Raw genomic sequence first — 23,832 nt, forward strand, 5'->3', positions numbered from 1 at the left:
GTTTGCACCACTCCGGATTAAATTAGTAAACTACTATGGTTGCTTGTTTAGAAATCGTGTCAAATGAATCAGGATTCACTCTGACTGGATTATTCTTTAGAAAGCGTCCTACATGTGATTGAAGCGGCAAATTGACTGACTGATTTAGCAGGCTAGCACTTAGGTTAGCTAACATTAGCTGGCGAAATTCTATTATTCCGTTTAACCCTCTTAATTGCTGCAAACCCTTTCTCACTTCAGTTTCCTTTTTTGGGGAAAGTTAGTCCAAACAATAAAATATTGAGGTCTCATTTTTAATTGTCACATCCCACGGCACAGCATATAAAAGACGTGTTGATGTTTGACAGTTGTCTACCGGCTTGAAACCTGGAAACAATATGGCGGCGGCCAACAGTAAACGGGCAGTTTGCTGTTACGCTAGCTCTGTGCTGTTGTGCCATCAGATGCAAAGAATCCCACCCCGCGTAAACACATACATCTTCTCACCCACACACTTGACCTCCATGCCTAAATTTCAACCTCCAAAAGCAAAACTGTGACCACCGAAGGGTAGAGTTTTTTATGCGGAAGAAAGACCCACCAGAGGGCGCTGTTGTACAGAATAATCTAGAGGCGATATGATTATATGATGATTTTTCATCATATTCTGAATTATATCTCTTCTCTGGAAACACACTGCTTTGTAGTGTGTGTAAATTTGTCTTTGTGCCTGATGCTGCTTGCCCGTTTCCGCTTGGTTGTGCAAGGCAGAACTGGCCCTACTGCACTTGTAGCTCTGCCCCGAAAAAAACGTGCATGTGCGCGCGCCTTCAAAGTGAACTTTCAGATGGTGAGTGGTGCCTGATGGTCAGGGCCCCTATAAGCATCCCATTAGTTGATTTTAATGGGTGAAAACGTCTTGCTAGCTAGCTAAAGAGGGACTGATATTGTACTTACGTTAACGTTACGTTACAGTTGTGATGACTGATGTGGATTATTTAACTACAGTACTATTAAGAACTTTACCCCTGGAGAAAAAAATGGAAATAAAACCTTTGGCCCACATCGACAGGAAGACTTAATAATATCATGAGTGGTTCAAAAGGAAAACTTGGCCAATTGCTTGCAAAAAAAGCACTGTTCTGCTTACCATGCCTTCTTTTCCGAGGGGAAACTATCTGGACAGCAAGTGGATTTCAGGGCTAAGGAACCATTACAATGCTCAACCCTAGTTCAATGGCACTTCATCTATTTTTCTAAACAAACTTTTGAATTTGATGTACAATGTTTACCAGGATGAGGTTGCTTAATAGGTGACAAATGCACCTTTTGTTGCTGGTAATTTGTAGGCTATTTGATGTTGAGAGATTTTAAACGTTGTCCTTTGGTGGTCCAAAATGTTGGTAAGGTAACATACAGTATGCTGTCAGATCTTTATTGTGTGATTTTTGATGGCATTATTCGGCTGGAATTTTGTCATCTCTGCTGTTGGTGATGCATTGGTCACAGCATCGCAATGTCTCCCCTCTCTCACTCGTGCTCAGTTGTAAGACTATGGTTCAATTTGATATATCTATATGTTTGGATTGCATTATCTTATTTTCTTGTATGAATATTGTGTGGCTCCGTCAAAATGTTCATACCAAAATCGCCACTGTTTGCCAGTAGTATTGAACTATCACCATTGACTCCGTTGTACATTTCTATTCACACCATGATGTTTCTCTTTGTCCTCTTCCTAATATAATTTCACTCAGGGGACCGCAGTTGGAAATGTTATTCAATATGCCTCACCAGAAGCGACTCTGGTTAATTTGGGGATTTGTGCGCATTTTGTTTTCTGCTTATATTTAGGGATTAGATAACATCCCATAACGCATACTTGTACATCTCACCCTCGAGCTTTATACCAACGAGAACAATTTATTTGATAAATGTCTTATTGCTCATTTCAGATCTCATAAAAGGTTGTGCAGTCATGACGGAGTATTAACTTTTCCGTGGGAGGAAGAGCAGATTATTTTGGGTCTTTAGTGGATTCTTGTCAAATTAGCTGCACTGCAGTCAAACTTTATCCTCACTGCGGCGCAGTCCCTGCAACACTTCTGGGAAATATTTTCTTTTCAAGGTATTAAAAGGTTTGAGCAGATCTGCAGCAAAGCCTGATGGAGGTTGAATTAGTAACAGCATCTAGAAGTAAAAACGGCTTGATGTTGTACTTATGTAATACATAAAATTGAATCTAAAGTCTCATCCTTTGAAATAAAAACTAATTTAAGGTGGAAATATGGATGTGACCAAAGGCACAATAGTTAAGATGTGAATTGTAGGCATTTCATATTTAGAACATTGATTATTGTCATACATATATTTAAAATGTTTCTTCCTGGCGTTTTGGGGGAATAAGTATAAAAGTGCAAACAACCAAAACACTGAGTCATTTTGTTTTATTCATGCTGAATCACTGGCAAGGGGGTGACATTTATCTCCTTTAGCTAAATGCTCCTTTATTCTCCAGATTCACACAAATGTCACCCATGGGTCCCATTGAGATGTATTAAACACACAGTGCTTGGATGTTTACTTTGCTGCTAAAGAAAGCAGGGCAAAAACAATTTACCATGAAAGACATTGCTCCTATCTGCTAACAACAGCCTGGGGATTGTGTTTGGAATAGCTATGTAAAATTTTAATTTGGCTTTGTCTGGTGCGGTTCATGACCAATAAGATAATAATTTTTCTCTTTTGCAATTTCTTTTTCTTGAGCACTCATTTGACTCACTAGAAATTGTGAAATTTGAAAATGAAACTGTCAACGCAGATAACTTTGCAAAGGTGAAGCTGAGAATGGTAAAACTTTAATTTGGCAAGTTGCAAGAGTGATGATGGAGATTATATTAAAAGTATATTTTCTCTTTATTCCTCTTCGTTTTAACAATTAAGAACCTTGATTTCCATTTATATGTAATTTCCTCTTTATAATTACATTCCACCAAGGCAACATGATGAACATCTGAAATCCATTACTTAAAAGCTTGTAGATGCATTAAGGAAGTGAACACAGGTATTCACAGTACTCAAGTTGGTGCTGAACTTACTTTCTTTCATTAATTATCTGACTAATATACCATAATTGTCGTCTAAATGCATAGCATGTTGGTGTATGAAATTAACCAAATGAAAAGTCATGCAGTCATGCATCCACTTTACCTGCTTGTTCTTCGCCATCTTAACTGATGGCTGGATTTTATGCCCAGCAAACACAGAAGGCAGAATTTGCTTCTATTTGACTTGCATGGCTTTGTGATGTGGATGAAAACCAAATCAAACAGAAGGTGAACATGCAAACTCTACATGTGGCTGGGAATTGATTTTTGTTCTTGCTGGGAGGAAACATTGCTGCAGCTTTTGGCCTGAAATATAAATTTAGCAGGAAAGACAATCACTACAAATAGGTGCTTTCATGGAAACCGTCTGAGCCCGTGTCCTTCCTAAAAGGGCTCTATACAGTATAATGAGGATGTACCTGTTGGCATCATTCCATTGGTCTAAATCTGGAGATCCATGAGTGTCCATTACTGTCTCCTGATGATGTTTGGTATCGATTGTAACAGCAGATAGAAGCATCAGTTACACTCCCATCAGCATTTTGTCTGATTCATGTGAAACCTGGCAGTTTTCATGAGTGTGATGTTGGTCCCTTCATGATGAAACTTAAAACTGTGTTGTCAGATATTCATCATAAAGTCCTCTCTCCAGACACAAAGTTAGCCAGGAGATGTGACAACCCTGTTGATTGTAAAATTGGAGGCAAACTTTACTGCAGCTGTATGTAAACTCATCATCATTCCCCCCGGGCGTTGTCTCATTAACCTGACAGATGTGCGAGCCGCTACAGATGTGATTAACTGTATACTCTTTCTAAGCTTCACCTGCAGCCATGCTGTCGCTCCGTGTTAGGCTCTATGTTGGACAAAACCTGGAGAATTAGTTGCTAAAAACAACCCTGCTTTGCTTTGTTAAACAGGTTTTAATCACTGCGTCGCAAACATGCAGGTTGTTTTTTTACCTTTATTCACATTCTTGTAGATCAATCTGCTTATAAAACACTGACCATCCATTTGATCGCCTATATTTTGCCTGACTGAGAAGGGGACTTATATTTTCATCTTAGTCATAGTTATGTTTTTCAAGTTAATTTAGCATTGATGACAGAATTTAATGAGATCCCACTGTTTTATATCCACATTTGACTTAAATAAAAACCCTCATCTGTCTGTATTTATCCTCGTCTGTGTTTCCATTTCTGTAAGCTGGTACTGGTGTTGTTTAAAGCTTGTGAGTCTGTGTTGTTTGTGTGTGTCATCATGGCAAGATGTGATCCCGGATACACCGACTGTGGCAGGAACTTACTACCCCTTAAGTACTTTGCCAAGCGTTTATATGTCTGTGGAGTGTAGCAACCGTGCTAGATCCAGTCTTAACGTTTAACATGGGTGTAGTTGAAATCAAAATGGAGGTTGTGTACGAAGACGGGTGTGTTCCAAGCCTAGTTTGTTGTCCCTGTGTATAGTCTTTGGGCTAAATTAAGCTAACCGGCTACTGGCTGTAGTGTGTATATATATTTATATACTCACTACTCATATATACTTTTTACTCATATCACAGTAAAAGACTAGAATTTGGACACGACGTTGGCGTTGATCGGGTGCTCTACAGAAGAAAAAAAAAGGTCTTCTCACCTCCTCTCACTACCAGTTAAGTGGATTCAGTCACACATATTAAAACCGAATGTGCATCAGAGTGTGACACATCAAAGGGGAAGTGGAACGCATACCCCCTAGTTAATGGATGGACTTGTGGAATGTTGGGGGGGACATAATGGCCCTGACGATCAACCAGCTGAGTGCTCGTCCTTTATTTTCCCTGCAGGGAATGTCGGTGGAGACAGAGCGCTGGAGCTTGTTGACGCTTCATGAGTTGACACAGAGTGAGGTCGGTGTCAGCTATGTACTGACGGGGAGATAAGGATCGAAAAGATGGGAGTGTTGAGGAACCAGAGCTAAGAGCACTCCCTGGATCTCCTCTCTGACGTTGATAGATTGATGAACCAGAGCTCACAGCAGTCCACCAGATTACGCCCCTGAGATTTATGGAAATAAAAGTGTTTTTTTCCCATCTTGTTTCCAATGTTGACACCCTCCCTAAAGAGGTACATCTTGGTAAGTTCTAGATAAAAGGCAGTGACAATGCATTGTGTCTCAGACCATCCAGTCCTATTTAAAGCCAACATAAGATAAATACCCTTTACTGGTACCTTCTTTTGATTAGAGCTCATACGTTGCTATTACTAGAACCAGAGCGTGTAGCTGCTTCAATTTCATGTTGTCAGGCAAATTCTGCCAAATGCAATAACAAAGGAATGTAATGCTATATCTTGTAGGCATAACCAACAAACAGGCGGACAAAAAGAATATCATTAAATTAGATGTCAATCTTTTGTTTAAATGCATCAGTCAAAACGTCTTTGCTTTTGTGCCGTTAAAATCACTGGATGATCGTGAGAATAAACCTTTTCTTTGGGCACTTCAAGTTGACACAAATTATTTACTCCATTTAATCACACCTGTCATGGTACATTTATTTCAAAAAAATGATTTTAAAATGATCTGTTAGCAAGGGAGGGTGGGGGAGAACAGGGAGCTCACCTCTCTCTCACAGCTGCATTGGTTAATCTCTTTCTTGTGGTTCATAGCTTCAGCACCCTCGGGGAGCTGGTGGGTTTTTTCACTACTGACATGCATTTTTCATCTTCACTGGGACTCCAGCAGTACTCACTAAAGAGAATTGCAGTTTTCCTAAGCCCCATAATTGTCTTTAGTTTGATGTCTTAGCTGTGGAAGGCCGCACACGTGTGCACATTTTAGCCAGGAACTTCAGAGTGAGCTGCAAAGAGACTTTTTTCTTTTGCTCTCAGGTTTACATCACTGTGACCCCACAGCATAATGTCAACACCTCACACGGTTTAGCAGGAATACACACTGACTGATGACGCATTTTTCTTGGTAATTGTGTTTTTATAAAGGGTTGCCCTCGAGCAACCAAATCTAATTTTGCCAGAAGATGAAAATGTGTACAAGACAATCAAATCAACTAACAAGTGACCTGCAAAAATGGCATTTAAAAAAGAATAACCAAGTAATAACATTCACATCATAACATATTTGCTTTAAAAGGCCTACAAACATTTTCTTCCCATTCCCACATGTCAGAGTGGCTGTACGCCATTATGGCATAGTTGCTTTTTATTCAATCCTGAATATGATGCAGACTACTTTCACTTTAGACAAAGCCCCATCTGCATTAACTTCCACAGCTTACTGCAGCAACCCTTCAGGCGTTTTTAAACTAAGAAGCAGTGGAACAATAATTCAGTGGTTACTGAACTGTGGCTGTTTACGAATCTATCAAAAATGATGCTTACTTGCTCCAAAACTGACAAGATGTATTTAATAGTTGTCACACAAGTCAGAAATGTAACTGAGTGGATAAATAAATAAAGGAGGGTAAAAAGAAATAGAGCTTTATTCACCTTATCCTGCTCCACCCATTTGTTCCCTTGCGGCTCGCATGCATCTGTATTCTTCTTCCAGTCTAGCTGTAGTAGCGTTGTAAACAATGTCCATTTGATATTTATGATATCTTAAAACATTCAGCAGCTACACTGTGGTGATCTGATGGTTTTACAGAACCACATTCATCAGCAGCCAGTGACTGTGAGGATGACATATAAAAATGGCCTGAAATCCCACAAGTGGACATTTTTTTTATTACTAGTTTCTCTTGGTGAAGATGGCTCAGCTATGAGGAACTACAACAATACCTGAGCATATCAGTACAGTACACCTGCAAGTGGGACTCTGCATACAAAAGCACATGTAGACAGTGTTTGGAATTACTATTAATGCCAGAAGGGTAAACAAAGACATTTATATTAGTTCATCTAGAGAGCAAATTAAACCAACCTGTTTGTCTGCTAGCTGGTTGCTAATTAGCTATCTAGCTATCACCACATTGGTGGTTCCTGATTTAATTTATGATTATTTTTTAATACCACATGGTTAAACAAGCAATGTGGACCTGTGTCTACCCGACCACCACGTAACGTCTGTTAAGAGGTCTTAAGAGATTGAGCTAAAGCATTTTAGCCAGCAAGCAAACACTTACAAAGCTAGCTAACCAATGTTACTTTAAAGTTTTTAGTTTGACATTCCTTCATTTTCTCAACTGTGATGAAGGGGAAAAAAATGCTTTGTCCTTTTTTTTTATCAATTGATTGGAGGTTAAAGAAAAAATATAAAGCTACCATTCGTTTTACGCTACACATTATTATTTTAAATATTTAACAAACATTATTATTCATTGGCTTCGTAGGTGAAAGCATCAGTTATGCATTATGTCTAAAGCAACGGATGGAGGCATCAACCTGAATGTGCAATGTGTAAAGTGAATGGTAGCACCCTCTTGTCACACATTCGATGTGGCAGAGTTGACACATTAACTCTCTTTTCAAAAATAGCTTAAGCACTCGATGATTATCCTGCCTGCTGCATGTTGGGCTATAGAATGTTTAAGAGAGTGCCCGTTAGTTGCTGACTGTCAGTCATTGTGAAAAACATTGAGTGTCCTTTGCAGCGATGTGACAAGTCTAAGTAGTTTCACTTGTTCTGATATAAAGAGTTCCCTATAGAAAGTGCAGACTCTTGTCATAAACTCTTCATTGTAGGACCTATCCAGGGACAAAAAACTCAAACATGACCTTGACTGACAATCAACGGCTGAATCAATATCCTGCTGTTTTTTTCCGAATGGGTTAGACGGATCTACCTTGCCCTCTGAGCAATAGTTGCCGTAGGTCTCTTTGTCATCCAGATCGAAATCCAACAACTGTGTAGCATTTCCTCGGCTGGGAAAAGAAATACAATCTAGGCAAAACAAAAAGGCTTCATTTGGGGACATCCGTGACTGTCAATCTTGACAGCTACATCACAGTCTCGCCTGTCGGAGGCATTTATCCGACAGAGCATCTTTCACTGTAACTCATGTGGGTTTCTCGTGCAGCAGAAAAGAGCTAAAAAAACAGACGAGAAATACCCGCGGTGCTGACAATCTTAGATGTAGTTTGGAAGCTGATTGGATTCCATGGTTGGAATGGCTCACCTGAAGTAATAACACAAATTTCATTTACATTGTTAAACAGTATGAAAGAAGATAAATTGTTTGTACACTGAGGCTATAATGAGCATTAGTGAATGAGATTGAATGGCATACAGAATGTGAGAGGATCCATGTAACAGGGAACAACCGCTGCGTGTTAAACTGGAGCTAATTTTCACTCTTGGCATGGTGCATAGTTGTGGTAATGAAATAATGACAATTTTAGTGTTTTTGTTTGAATCTTTTTTAGAGACATATTTGACACACTATGGACAGCATCTATATAGAGCACTATATCACACTCACCCTTGGTATTACATATGTCTGATCCTGTTTAGATTTAGTGGAAAATATTTATAAGCTATGGATTGTCTGCCATCATTAGCAACGAAACTGTTTGCTTATAAACACCTTATCCTGTTTACTTCTGTCTTTTGTGGTGTACAGAAGCTCAGTTGCCAAGGAAATATAATGTTTATTCATAAATAGCTATTTGTAATCTGAATATGGAGATGTATTTAGCAGCTTGTATCTGCATTATGCATAGAAACACTCTTAATTGGAAGAGACTAAGACTCCACTGTATGTTTGAAGACATTATTCAGAGAGAACTGGTTTACATTTCCTTGAGAGAAACTCATGCAAAACTCACACCTTGAGCCCAAATGGTTATGATAATGGCTGTCAATTTTTGGGGTGGAATATTGTAATTCTTGGGGGACATTTTCTTTTAGAATAGGCAATGTCATCTTGTTGCAAATGTTCCAAGGAAGGCTGCATCCTGCAAAACGTTTCCCACTAAGTTACGAACTAAAGCAAATGTTGTGTATCAAAACCAGCTCTATTTTTGTGAAGCTGTTTTGTGTACTAGACTTCATCAGTAGAAAACAATTACCCCAGTTCCCTCGCTGCTTAGTTTATCCACACGCATAAAGCAACCAAACATGTCAAAACTCATGTTCCCTCCAAAAATAGCTCTAATGAGCTGGAGGAGGCCGGCTTTTTGTGCAAAAGATCAGTAACAGTGTAGTAATCTGTCTACAGAAGCATTCGGCTTCTACAAAACTGCAGCTCAAGCTATACGTCCTCACCTCCTGTTACCTGGCTTAGATCCCAGCCTGCTGTCACAAGGGGGAACAACATGAAAATCATCAAAACACGCCAAGGACTCTGCGCACCATTACATCACAAGAGCTACGCCGGTGGAGAGGCCTGTTCAGATTTGGGTGATTATAAACACTCATTTTCTATTCTGGCTCATCAAGCAGCTGTCCAAACAGAGCTGAGTTTGCTCAGGTACCTGTCCCTGGCTGGGGGTAAATGCTGCGTGTTGGAGTTATCACCGCGCACTGTTTTGCATGATTGAACATTTCTGGGGAATCGCCTGGATCCTGACCCACTTCGGTGTCTTTGTGTTTCAAATATTTAGATCAACTGATATTGAGGAAGATAAACGCCATGCTGTCTGTCGGGCTGTGTGGAGTGTATGTCATGGAGCGAATGAATTAAACAAATGCCAGAGTCAGGGGGTGGATGTTTTGATGAAATAAGTCTTCCCCTTTTCACCCAAAAAGATTAACAATGCATGATCTTCTGCATCAAATCTGACGTGTTAGCCCGGCAACAGTTGCGAGAGGCTGAGATATGCCTGGTTTATGGGGCTATTGATTTATTGTTTTGTATGTCAAATATTAACAAAAAAATCAGAAAGAAGACATTTGTAGACATTTATTCGAACAGTAGGATCCTTGTATTGCTTATATCAATCTCCAGTGTTAATCACTGCAAGCCATATGCAGAGCTGCAGTCAGCACCATTCATTATGACTACCTCTCAGAAATCGCCTCGAGGTGCGAGCCGTGTCTGGCTGCTGAACCTCATTCCGGCAGCTCTGACGGGTTGGCCTCGTAAAGTGGCTGTGACAGTCGGACAGAACGCCAGCAGTGGGCTCGACTTACTTAATGAAGTAACATGTGCACGTTGGCAGCACTAAGTGAACCATTTATTAGTGAGCTGGGAAACAGACACAGGATGCGCTCAGGTTGGTAATGACAGCAGCAAAAAAAAGGTGCAGTCTTGTTGAGATTTTCTGGTGCAGGATATTTTCCAATGTTAAGTGACAATAAGCTAAAAACACATTTCTCACATCTCTGCAAGGACAACTTGGACTGTCACCTGATGTAGATTTGTTTGAAATGAAGCATTTTCTAACCTGAAGATATTTTTACATTTTTTACAAAAAATGCACCACTTGGATTCAAAAGTACAAAGTACAAAAAGTACAAAATATGAATGTCCACCAGGAATGCGACTGACAACAACCTGCAACACACAAAAAAATTATAACAAACACAAAAAAGAAGAAAGAGCAATATTAATCCAAAGGATTAGATGAGAAGATTGATACCATATATGCTAAATATATAGCTAGATTCAGGAGAGGGTTAACTAAGTTTTGCATAATAGCTCCAACACAAATACAAATCTGCCTACTAGCACCTCTAGATCTCTTTGGTTTTATCCATACATGCAAAAATGTGCAAAAAAAACCAAAACATTGATTTGTAGTTTAATGGATATATGATGAACTATTTCTTGACCATTCATTTTCAATTTTCGTATACGTTTCATTTTAGTTTAGGTTTTGCTCGTTTTAGTTGGTTTTCAGTTTCTCAGAAAGGTTTAGATTTAGTATTTAGTATTTTTTTGTATTAGTGTTTAGTTTTCCAGTAGTATTAGTTTGTTTTTGTTAAGGCCAGGTATAATGTCTCAACAGCATGTTGCTATACATTCATAAAACACATGGTTGGAGAACTGTGAAGGAATGGCAATGATGTTTAAAATCTTTTAATTTGGGAATCAACTTCAATACCACGCTCAGAAGAAAACTTATCATCTGCAATTTCCTCCGGACCTCACGTTAACTTTAGACCTGAGATGAACAGCTTGAATGGCATTTGATCTACCACAATATTTTAATCATGTTCTTGTTTATCTCCTGTAATGCCAAGTCTGTTCAATTTCTGTGGTTCAATATCACGAAAATTCATGCTGCCTCCTTTTTTTCGGAGTGATATATTACAGCTCATAAATTAAAACTGCAGTGAATTTATGTTCATTTTATTTTCCTTTTTTTTTTAAGCAAGCAATATTGTTTCAGGTTAGCTTTAGTCTTCCTTGATGAATCGTTTCTTATATACTTTCAGAAAAAAAAAATTCACTACTTATTTTTCATTTTATAGTTTGCAATAATAACCCTGACTGGCAGTAGCTTCCTATTTAAAGGTCAGATATGAGAGTGCCATCTTACTCTTATAGCAAGAAAGCAAATCAGTTTAAAATGTCAAACTATTCATTTCAGTCTATATAATAATAATAATCTGTAGAACTATTCATCTGTGTGAATTGATTCTGAGGGTGTGTGACAAATGACAGTGTGTCCTTGGTGTGCAGCAGTTTGTATATGCAGCAAGCCTTCTGGCCCCTGACATTTTGGCTGGGAGTGCATCAAATGCAGTACAGTAATTCCCCTCGACCCATTGGCTGTCTCTTTATGAATCCCCAAGTTATAATCTGTCAACACGCGTCTGACATCCAGGATGGCGTTCTGTATGGAGATGCAGCTTTAAGCCAGAGACAATCAGCCCGTACTTGTGAGTGAGATGGGAGGAGATGGACCTCTTCGCTCTCACCTCAACCTTTTCAAATGAGCTTTTATTGTCTTGTTAAGAACAAATAGGTGCAATTATTTGAGAAAATAAGGCGCATAGCATGAGAGTTAGCAGCCATCATTTATTTGTTCACACAGCCGAGTAGAGCGTGTTGCATTTCTGAGGATCTCTCTCTCTCTCTTCCTCTGTGTCTCTCTCTCTCGCTTTATTGAATTTGTTTCAACAAGCCAACATCTTACACACTCTGCCTGTCTGTAGTGAATTAATTAACAACTTCAAAGGGGGTTGAATAATTTTCTGTTGCAAAATGTTCACCCTTTTCTCTAATAACTTAATTGTCCTGTATTTCTCATCTACAATTACAGATAAAATACCTCCACCTAAACTCTGTAGTGAACAAAGTGTTTGCACATTATCCTTACAATTCACATTTTTCAGATCACCAAGGTATTTTCTATGTGTTCCTCTGCGCCATCCTGAAGGGCCTCAGGGTCCTTCACTGAAGCACATGCTCATGGGGCTTCGGTCCACACTCTTTCAGATTCCATCCTGTTCCTCTCCCAGCGAACTCTTAGATGGTAGTAGTAGTAGCGTGGGCCCACCAATGGGAGGACTGAAGCGCCTTCCACCAAAGACCCATAATCTCTTGCTCCCCTAGCAGTGTGTCAAAGTCCATAATGCGCCAAAGAGCTGTGAGCCATTAGAATTATTAACTTACCCATTGGGGTAAGAGGTTGGTCTCCAGTTGCCCTTTAAGCTCCTCCCCACTGAAGTATTGTCCTATGATGTCACCCTTGCCGTAATTAACCTAGTGGAACTTCTTGTGGGTCTCCATGTGCAGTCCGGAGGCCGACAGAGGGCACGGGACTCTGACGGCGGTCTCATTTGATCCCACTGACACAAGGGCACTGCATTCACTCTCTCTCTCTCTCTCTCTCTGTGTGTTGTCTCAACATGAATTTCTGCAACACTCTGACCAATTATTTTTGGAAGCGGCTTGTCAGAAGCTCACCTATTGGTTGCACAGCACCTTTGATGACAGCATACTGAAGTGACACGCTCCTGGAGTAACTTTCAAACTGTCCTTGAGTTTTCCATCTTTTGTTAAGTGTGGAGCCTTATCAGGTTTATGGAGTGTCGCCCGGAACTTCCTATAGAGATGGAAGCAGCTGCCTGAGAGGGAAGGACTGGCCCCAAGAAGCACTGCCTTCTGTAGTCTTCATAGGAAACCCACCTATCCCCTCTGAGTGTCCCGTCACTGCAGACCTGTCAGAGAAAAGAAGTCTCTCAACATGCTCTCAAGTTGAACAAATGGATTGACGGGGGAATGGCGCCATTGTCCAGGTCACATGACGTAGGTGCGTGCTTGTCTATGTATGTATCATAGGCCTACTGTATATATTAGTAATTTATTTTTGTTTAAGGCCATAAATAAGCAATGACTAACATTACTTTCAAAAATGTTTTTAAGAATTACATGTCAAATTTTAGAAGAGTAAATCAGAAGACAGAGTCTGATCTGTAATGAGAGGAACAACAGCTCATATGTGTTGTGGTGATAAACTGATACATTTTACTGCTTCTACCACTTTTCATTGGCTGATTTATTTAAAAATTTTTATCTGTGATGCCAAGACTTTTTCAGATTGAATACATCTGCCACATTGTCAAATATGTTGTTTATACCCCGTACAGCCTGATTCAGGCCATCAGTACTGTGGCCATTTATAGGAAGGTAAGAAAATGGAGATTGCTCCATCTTTCAAGTTGTTTACTGGGTTCTGTTACATGAGGCTGTGTTACTGTCTTTCTAATGTAGAGTGTAATTTTACCATGATCAGATACGTTGTTAGGTGGTTTACTGGGAATGCTCTCAGACATAAAGGGTCTACTAGGTCAGTAATACTATAATCTATTGTGCTATTTCCAAAAAGAGAGCTGCGTGTAATGACCAAGGGAGTCCTTTCGTATAGCCGACCGTTAACGATGTATAGACCCAGTGTTCGACAAAGTTGTTCCTCTGGAGATGTTAGGGAGGGCAATGCTGATTTGGCCAGGTATATGTGTGTCTCCCTTTTGGTTAATATAATCTTGTTCTACACCTGTTCTGGCTTTAAGGTCCCTGCAGATCAGTACGCTTCCCTGGGCCTGGTAGTGATTGATCTCATCTCCTAGACTGGAGAAACTATTTTCATTATAATAAGGGGATTTTGATGGGGGGGGGGGCTGGAGGGGGGTTATATGCTGTACACATGAATCTTTATCTGTGGCGACAACCTCTCTCCTTACTTTGAGCCAAATTAAAAATAGTTCTTTTTTGATTAATTCTATTGAGTGTACACGGTTTGCCTTTAAATCAGCATTCCTCCTGAACCCCTGCCCTGGGTTACTCCTTTCAGTTTGGTGGAGGGGAACACAAACTCTCTGTAGTTTAAAGGACAACCAGTGGAAATGTCTCCTCTATGCCAGGTCTCCTGCAAAACGAACACATCTGCATCTCCTGACTCTTTTGTTAAGTCTGGGGTCCTGCTTTTAAGGCCAAAAGCAGAAGATCTCAGGCCCTGGACATTCCAACATGAAATAACAAATTATTTAGATTTTATTTAGCTTAAAACTCAAAAAATTGCATTTAATGTTAAAATGAGATAGACTTCTTTTGTTGTAAATTGTCATAAGGCTGCAAACTCTGGTTCTGAAAAGTGAAGCTAATGCAGAAGTGCCTTGTACCTGCATTCTCTCTATTGGCCATCAGGGGGCGACTCCGACTATATAGAAGTCTATAAGAAATTGACCCCACTACTCACCTGATTTATTACCTCAGTATACATTGTGAACATGAATATGGTCTCAAGTGCTAGTTTGAAATCTTCAATACAGCTTGATGTTCATTTAGTAAATGATGGTTCCATTCATAGTAAAATAGACCATAAAGCAGGGTATGCTTTAGGGTGTGGCTACCTTATGAGGGAGATCCTAGCTGCCCTGGTGAGGTCCTAGTGTGGCATGGTGTGGAGGATGATCTGGTCTTCACAGGGTTTATCTAGGCAATGGTCCAGTGGGGTGCCGTGTTGTCGAAGGGGATTGTGGGCCGAGCGGCTCCTTTCTGCTGGGTGTGGATTGCTCTCTGTTGATGGCTACGTCTTTCAGTGTCCAGGCCAAGACGGGGACTGTGTATTTAACAGATGGACACGGTCATTTGTTGATATCCACGGTGGGCTAGGTGGACGTTGGGCCTCAGGATACCGTTTCTGGACATGTTGCATTTGATCCTGTAGACATTGTCAGGGTGGAAGTCCTTCCTTGGCAGCAGGGTTGATATGTCCACTCTGCTGTTGGGGAACGCGGTGGAGGCTTTTCTCTATCACTCACACTCTCTCCTGCTGGCTCTTCAGGTTGTTGGAGCCATTGTTGACAGTGATGTGGCTTTTGCACCCCAGTGTATTCTGGTATTTCCCAAAATGTTAAAGTGTTTATCTCTTGTAAAGCACTGTGGTCAATGTTTGATTTTAAACATACTCTATAAATAAACCTGACTTGAATACAAGTTAAGTGTCTTAATACATTTTGGCCAATATTACCCACACTTATTACAACACCAGTCCAAGTTAAGAGAGTCAATTGAGGTCAAGGAAAAAAGCCTTCTTTTGGTCTTCAATTGGATTCCAATCTTCAATTGGATTCAACAATACAACTTGAACCCAATTGTCAAAACCAGTTTCTTGAGGGCCAATGCCACCATTAACATGTGTTACATGTAAAGATCCATTAGGTTAAGATTGTTTTTCACATTGCAGAACTATTTTTAGGTTCAACCTGTGTAAAACAGCAAAGGTTCAGACTGCTTTCCTTTTAAATACAGAGCAAATCAAATGCAAATAGACAGAAAAAAATGAATTGCATGCATGTTTTTTAAATAGATAACAGTAACAGATCATACCCATAATCACCTCCTTACCTGAGTCATTTGTCTTCACCATCATGTTTCATGTTCCATCACCTTTCCTCTCATCTCTGTGTGCAGCACATACAAATTGATAAAAACAGAATTTATCTTTAGCTGTTGCACAGGAACAGATGCATAAGCAGAGTATTCATTAAATAGACTAATATGTTTTCTATAACGAGTGTTGTAGCTGCATAAACAATGTAAGCAAATGTGATAAACTTAGCAAACCAACAAAAACAAACTGCTGCCAGTTTTTTTTATTTATTGCGCCGAAGGCTGCAGCCTAATGGAGGAGAATCACCATGGATCCATGTGTGGACCGATGGCAAAGAGATGTGAAAACATCTGCAAAGTCTTTAATCACCTTAATCTCCGTTCTTTGTGCAGAACAAGAAAAGGTACAATGAGTAATGGATCTCTTTTTTTTTTTAAATCCTTTTTGTAATCTGAATGTGAAAGTTTTATCAGTTGTATTCACTTCAAAAAGTGCATCAACATCCGTAGCAGGCTTTGGGATTTCGGCTCTTGGCTGGTGCAGAGCTGGCGGCAATCTTGTTATGAAAATGGATCTGAGAGCGCTTCTGGCAAAGGCTGCATGAACATCACTGGCATACAGAGAGTTTCCAGCACTTCAAACTCACAGGAGCAAATAAACTACGGAGAGTTGGTTTTAAGAAAGGACGGAGAATAGTTGAAAAGTGGAAATTGTATTTACAACTAATCATTATTCAGTTATTTGATAAGCATCTTTATTCTCTGCAGTTTCACAACATCTCCACTTATAACAAAACTGTACTTGGATTTAATCAACAATCCTCCTGGAATGACGTGTTTTTGTTGCACCTTTTGCATTAAGTTGACAAAGCATTCTTCATGTAACCTCAACAACCAATCGTTTCCAACTCCAGATGGAGGAATAATGTTGGCAGCCTTATAGTTAGATATTTTATGGAGGAATATTGTTGGCAGCCTTATAGTTAGATACTTTATGGAGAACCGTTTGAAATGCGTACCGAGCTACTTTCCTGAATGATGGCATGTCTGATGGCTGAGTGCAATCGTCAGTCCTCTGGGAGCAGATTCCCATGCCTTCTGCTCTGGAAAGAAGCAGTACAAGTAGAAAATGCTATTTTGCAGAAAGGCAGAGTTAGACTGTCTAGTAAATGTACAATTCAACTTTACAACAACAGCACGTCAGCATAGTACGATTTCAGCATCGTTGTGGAAAGAACTCAATGAACTACAAGGTGTATATATATTTTTTTTGTTCCCCATGTTCAGGCAACTGGCACATCATCATATAATAATATTCTAAAAAGATTGTTGGACATAAATGGAAGCTGATGGGCTTTAATCCCTCTTTAAATGCTGTATTTGTTTTTTAAAGTTTTGATGAAATTTATTTCATTAAATCTACAGTTTTGTTGATTCAGACACTTGTTCACTAATTCAAATTATTTTGCAGAAATAAATCTCTTTTGTTTTAATAATGCTATCATGATGAAAACTATTTAGGTTGAATGTTTTTGAAAATAAATTACTTTAGATTTGAAAGTAGCCTGGCCTGTCTCAATCAATCATATTAATATGCCTTGCAGTCATGACTACAACCCATTAAGAGTGATGACACCCAATGGTGGGTGTTTTGATAAAAAACAACAAATTTGCTACATTGCTGTAAAAAGAAAAATGATAGCATATTTGTACATAATAATAATGGGAAGCCATGACTTATTGCAGCCTTACAGGAGAAGTGCATCTTCTGACACTTAAGCACCAATATAAACAACTATTGGTGCTGTGTCTTACTCTTCTGGGTCAGCTTTGTTCATAAATCTTGTTCTGCACTAACAGCACAAGTGTGCAATTAAAGTGTTATGCCATGAATACATTTTCAAAAAGAAAAGCACCTTTGGAAAAAATGTCAGAAGAAGTTCATGAATTATGAATAGGCTAGCAGGTATCTGTCCATGGGGATTAAGTGAAGCTGCATTTGCACAGCTATAAAACACACGCCGAAGTGAAAAATAAACACAAATAGGATTTATTGCTGAAACAGCATGAAGAAAAATAAGTTATGCAGAAGAAATAAAAAAACAAACACATTTGTTTGACAGAAAAAAGGGAAGATATGTAATAATCGGTAATGTAGGTACAGTAAATATTATTTCTATTTAATAAATGAGTTCTACAGTTTGGTTTAATAAATGAGTTCTACAGTTTGGTTTCCTACATTCTTTACGTATAATTAATACACATACTTCAGCCTCATGTAGTTACCACTCTGCTGTTCTACCACTCAGAGGATTAATTACTACTAATCACACATCAGTTTGAATAAGATTTCCTTTCCTTTGTTCCTTTTATTTCCATTATTTTAATTGCATATCTGTGCTTTATTGAGTTTTTAATGAGATGTCAGAGTTGCAGAAACTGCGTACTGTAGCACTTGTAGTTGATGTTAATGAGCTTTAATGGTGGATTCATGAGACTGTGCAGCGAGGTGGAGATTATATTTCAATCCTTTGAGAATGTGCACATAGTGGGACACAAGGAAATATTGCTCTTAATCACGAAACATAAATGGACAAGTTCAGTTGTAAGGTGTGATTAAGTATAAAAAAAACCTCTTACTCATTAACAGTAGAAAATGAAATCAATCAAGGAGGCCTTAAGAGCTACACCTGCTGGTTTTCTGTTATTTATGTCTCATTTGAAAGCTAAAAGTAAATGATCTGAACAAAACTGACCACAAGTACTGTAATTTACAATGTGACACATCCTGGTGATTATTTCCACTCACCTGTTACATTCGTCTCTGCTTAGACCGAATCACACAAAAGTGTGTTTCTTTAACTATATAGAGAAAAAAGAAACAATGTGATAAGGAATATGTCACTGCTATGCATCAACAACAATGAACAAGTATAAACTGACAGACTGCATGCAACGTTATATGTAATTTATACAATAAATAGCACAAAACATCATCGTCATTGCATTCCATCACTGTGAAAAAAGTAAACCAATTCAAGCTGTTATGAAAATCATTTAATACAAGGTTTGAGCAAATTGCTGGAATTTATCTCTATCACTGATGTTTAGTTTAGCCGGACGTTTAGTGTCTTTTATTATTATTTATTTTATCACAGTTTAGCTGAATTCCTTATGAACTATTTAGTTAGCGATATGAGTGTTGTTTATTTGGGGTTAAATAGGGCAGGTTTACTTTTTTTTAAGTGGAAGTTAACATTGATTAAATTATTATTATTATTATTATTATTATTAGGGTTACCTGCTTAGTGTTTAGTCTTCCTTTCAGTCCCGTGATCTACACTCTTAATGAGAGCCAGGCTTCAGGTGAACTAATCACAAAAGAGAATTCAAATCGCTATAATGGACTTGATGTTTAAGGCACGGAAAATTACAGTGGAAATACAGCTTTTTCAGGTTGAATGACAGAAATGCAAAAAGAGGTTAACAGAGACATCGATGAGACGCAGATACTAGACACAGCACACTGAGTGCATACTATCAGAGGGTGAATACAAAGATCTACATCCTGTATGGCCCATTATGCTTTTCAAACGCTGAGCGTATTTTTATGATAATATAGGAGGACGTCTTACCTCTTTTAACGCCATATCATTCTCACAGTCAATCAGTGTCTGTTTAATGATGTAAAACTTCACAGAATGGATTAAGGAGAGACATTTATTAGTTTCCAAATGAGAAAGTGATCAAAAAGTCAAGGAAGATTGAGCTGTAATATAAATGATATAACAACTGAGTCATTTGGGACAGGTTTGTGGGCTTTCTTTATCAAAAGAGTTATCTGTTAGCTGAAAGCGTTAACAAACTGCAGAAAAAAATAACAATTTATAGATCCATAGCTTCCTATTTAGAGAGTCTTACACACTGTGTTGAGGTTTATGTTGTTTTTATTAAATGCTTTATGTACAAATACAGATTACACACAGGACAAAGCACGCATTAGAAATAACACACTGTACATTGCTGATTGCTTCCAAACCAAACAAAATAATGTGTTTTGCACGATAACGATCTCACATCTCATATCATTTAAAGTCACACTATAACTTAGGCTAACTTTAGTCTGTGGTTTCAACTTAGTTTTTACCATGAAGTCATCAGAGGTTCATATAGCAATCAGTTATTGGGAAACTTGAGTTTCGGTTTAGATTTCTGAACATTAAACATTTTTTAAGGAATATTCAGGTAATTTAGTCACTTTGCATTCATGTCTTCAATTCTGGAATAGTGCTCAGAGCAGTGTGTGGTTCTTATAATGATTTTGATGCAAATTCTGTAACAAATAAAAACCACAGCTGGAATCTAACAGGAAGTGATACTCCTGAAGACCAACACTGATCTGCAGACGCTTCAACAGATGAACTACAAAACTGCTCTCGATTTATTTTCCCTAAGCCAAACAATGAATACATTTGTGGTCTTCCATTTTTTTTTTTTTTCGTAACCTGCTTATCCAGTTAAGGGTCGCAGGGGTGCTGGAGCCGATCTCAGCTGCCAATGGGCGAAGGCAGGGTACACCCTGGACAGGTCGCCAGTCTGTCGCAGGACATATATAGACAGACAACCATTCACACTCACATCCACACCTACGGGCAATTTAGAGTCTTCAATACACCAAGGCTGCATGTCTTTGGGCTGTGGGAGGAAGCTGGAGAACCCGGAGAGAACCCACGCTGGGGAGAACATGCAAACTCCACACAGAAGGTTGTCCAGCCCGGGAATTGAACCCGGGCCCCTCTTGCTGTGAGGCGACAGACTAACCACTACACCACCGTGCAGCTACGAAAAAGTCATTTCGTAACTCAAAAGGTTATGTTTTCGCTATAAGGTATTAGTCTTGATAAGATCCACTTAAACCACACTGAGCCACAGCCAGACCAATCATGAACTGAGGAGAGAGGTGATCATTTTAAATTTGAAGGTACATTTGCTTTGCAGCTCTAGCTGGTTAAAAACTCACCCTGCCTGTTAAGGATTTTGGGTGACCCACAATAAGCCGAGCTGAGTTTGTGCGCCGTTTTCTTTTCGGCTACTAAATTAGGAAAGTGTCAATATGTCGTAAATAACTATTAAAAAAGTTTCCCCACTACTTTTTGCCCTTGCAGGGGTGCAATCAAATGTTTTATCGAACTGCAGGGGAAACTGAAAAGTGAAAAATTTGACTTTTGTGCCTTGTTGTCATCATCCCAATGTCACAACAAAAAGACAAGCCTGTAAGCATCCCAGTCTGACAACTTTGACTCTGTGTTGTGTGTTGCAAAATTATGACTATGATCTCTAATCTGAGCATTTCAAATGGAAAAAATATTGTACAGTTGTTGGCTAGTAAACCTTGATAATCACTGCATTAAAGGCAATGAATGCAAAGGTATTCGTCAACATTTGAGTCATAACTTAGAAGAGAAAATGTCAAAAAAATTAAAATAACTACCGTCATTTTTCACGAGGGACAGAGGTAGAATGAAGAACATTTAAACAGCCAATTCTAAGAAAAATCTTCCTTTGCATGAATGAATATGGATTTATTTCTCTTTTCATTTCCATTTTTTAAAAAAAGGACTCTATCCTGAATGAATAAATAATTGGTTAAGTTTGTGGATTTATGGGCTTTATGGGGTTAATTTTTATTTCAATTTCTAAAGGAAACAAACAAAAAAAGCAGATGTTACAACATTTTATGAGGAATTCAAAAAATAGATATAAAAAGTTTGAAATTGGAGGTCACATATCTGAAGCACCTTCAGTATCTACCATAGGGATGTTTTCTGTAGCCCCCTCGTGTCAGCCGTAAAACTGGGGCTTTGAGGCTGGGACGGGTGTTCGCCCACTCCTCCTCTGCAAACACAGTTAAACACACATGGTAGAAAGCTGCTGCAGCCACCGAGCTGTTGCAAAGTCAAACTGTGAGCTTGGGTATCGTTTATTCTCCTCTCACAAACCATTTAACCCAAAGACAAGAAAATTCAAGCGAGTAAATTCTATCCCAGGTACTGTAGCGGCTTCTCTCCACAGAAAATTAATTTCATAAGCACTTTGCCCTCTGTTGGACCAATACTGAGATCTGACTGTCAGCAGCTCCTTCCTTGGAGCCAAACTACATAAAGACGGCCACCTCTGCTGCACGGCACATTGCACTGCTTCCAAATAAGAAAGTGTTTATGGAGCAGAAAATCAAATCAGTGCCCCCTTGGTTTTTGGTTTGGTCCGACCTCAACACCCTGGTGCACAATTCATTGTGCTGAGAATGAATGAGCCTGCAAACCCGCTGTGGCAACCAGCTTATCGCCGCTGTCATGTGACAACCTTGTATCTCCACTTTTGGTCATTTTAAACATTTTTTTGCTTGAATTGAAGCTTTTAGTTTTGATTAACGGTTTGAGTGAATTTAAATACTCTTTTGCTTATCTGACAGCAGTGTTGTGTGCACAGCAAAGGCTACTAAGCCAATAGTAACAGCTTTTCTGGAATGAGCCCATGAGGGCACATATCCAAAAGGCAAAACACTCCACCTTTACAACAGGCATCGGTTGGCCTCCTGAGCTTCCACTGGCACATTTACTGTTCGAGTCGAATGCAGCTTGTAGCCAGGAAGGTAGGAGGGGTGGTGCATGCAGGAGCGGCCCGCTGGGTGATGAAGATTTGAAGTGGGCTGGAACCACAAGGCGTTTGCCTTTTATTTCTCTGCTTCACAACATCTTTTAAATATCAGTGCAGCAGCAGCAGCAATCAGGATTGTGTGGCAGAGACTTATTTTCTCCTCAGGAATGAATTTAAATAAGGTCCAAGGATGTTTCTTAAAAAGTCTGTTTTTAAATTATCATACATTCTGTCTACATTTGACTTATTACATTTAACAAAAGAGGCTAATTACTGTGGCTTTTGTGAATATTACTGGCTTAATGTCGGGTACAAGGATAGCACTGGAAAAAACGTTTTAGCAGAGGAGTTGATATCGCACACTGAATGGGTTGCGTATATTGCTCTAGTGTCTATACTGATGGGAGTATATATTATATAACCTAATGCTGGACTCTCCTAACAGTCATGATCAAATAGTCTACCTTTTTCTTATATTCTCGATTATCTGACTAATTGTTTGGTCTATAATGTCAGAAAATCTTGAAAAATCACAATTTCATAAAGCACATGGTGAAAAGTTGCTTGTTTGTCTGACCAACAGTCCAAAACCCAAAAATGTTCAATTAACAATGATATAAAACTTATCAAAGAACCAATTAATTGTTAAAGCTCTAAATGTGTGGTTATGACAGTTATCCTTTTGCTACGTTAGAAGCAGAGAGAGAACGGACGACTCGTGAAAAAGAGTGTGACTCACAAAAAACAAAGTTCTGCTTAGTACAAAGTAAGCTGTACTTACCATAGTTGTTGTAGGATTCATCACTGGTTCCATGTCCATACTCATAATATTCTGAAATGCTAAACAGAGAGAGGAAACATCGGTCAAAATTTGTTTTTGTAATATAAGGAAAGATGGTGAAATGTTATGTTTAGGTAAATAGTATTTAAAGTATCCATAAGGTTGGCATTATTCTATATTTTCTTTATCATCTACAAACACTGTCTTTAAGAACAGGTCACAAATCTATATTTTTCAAAATATAAATTAAGCTGAGTTCCTAAAACAGTGGGGCACCTTTTAGGTTTTAGCAAACGTTCCTCAAACTGGTGGAAATCGCTCATTTGTTTGGGACTATTTTCAGCTGTGGATTAATACACATTTGGTGTTCTGGTGCGTATTTACAGCAGCAGGACAATGTAAGTAGGATGAACTACAGTGCTCATGTTACTCACTGATTATTATTACAATTATATTGTTTTTGGAGGACAGGGGAGCTCTATGGTGCAGGTGACGCTATATAAGATATATCAGGTTTTGGATCCACAGATGATACTTGTTAGATGGTCTGTGTGAGTTGTTGACAATAAGAAACATAAATTTCACAA

General features: G+C 38.9%; 1 protein-coding gene and 1 pseudogene across 1 annotated transcript in view; both read right to left on the minus strand.

Annotated features, from left to right (window-relative positions):
* Positions 1–9,302: 9,302 nt before the first annotated feature.
* On the minus strand, positions 9,303–15,847 carry LOC129092744 (mitochondrial ubiquitin ligase activator of nfkb 1-A-like; annotated as a pseudogene).
* A 5,760-nt stretch (positions 15,848–21,607) lies between these two features.
* Positions 21,608–23,832, minus strand: part of khdrbs2 (KH domain containing, RNA binding, signal transduction associated 2) — a 51,332-nt gene continuing 49,107 nt past the window's right edge. Inside the window, exons 8-9 of the mRNA XM_054600680.1 lie at positions 23,246–23,304; positions 21,608–21,702 (exon numbers count right to left, since the gene is read on the minus strand). Coding sequence (XP_054456655.1) covers positions 21,608–21,702; positions 23,246–23,304 — 154 coding nt within the window. The remainder of the gene's footprint in view (positions 21,703–23,245; positions 23,305–23,832) is intronic.

This window comes from Anoplopoma fimbria, chromosome 6 (assembly GCF_027596085.1).
Source record: "Anoplopoma fimbria isolate UVic2021 breed Golden Eagle Sablefish chromosome 6, Afim_UVic_2022, whole genome shotgun sequence".
Taxonomy (NCBI): Eukaryota; Metazoa; Chordata; class Actinopteri; order Perciformes; family Anoplopomatidae; genus Anoplopoma; species Anoplopoma fimbria.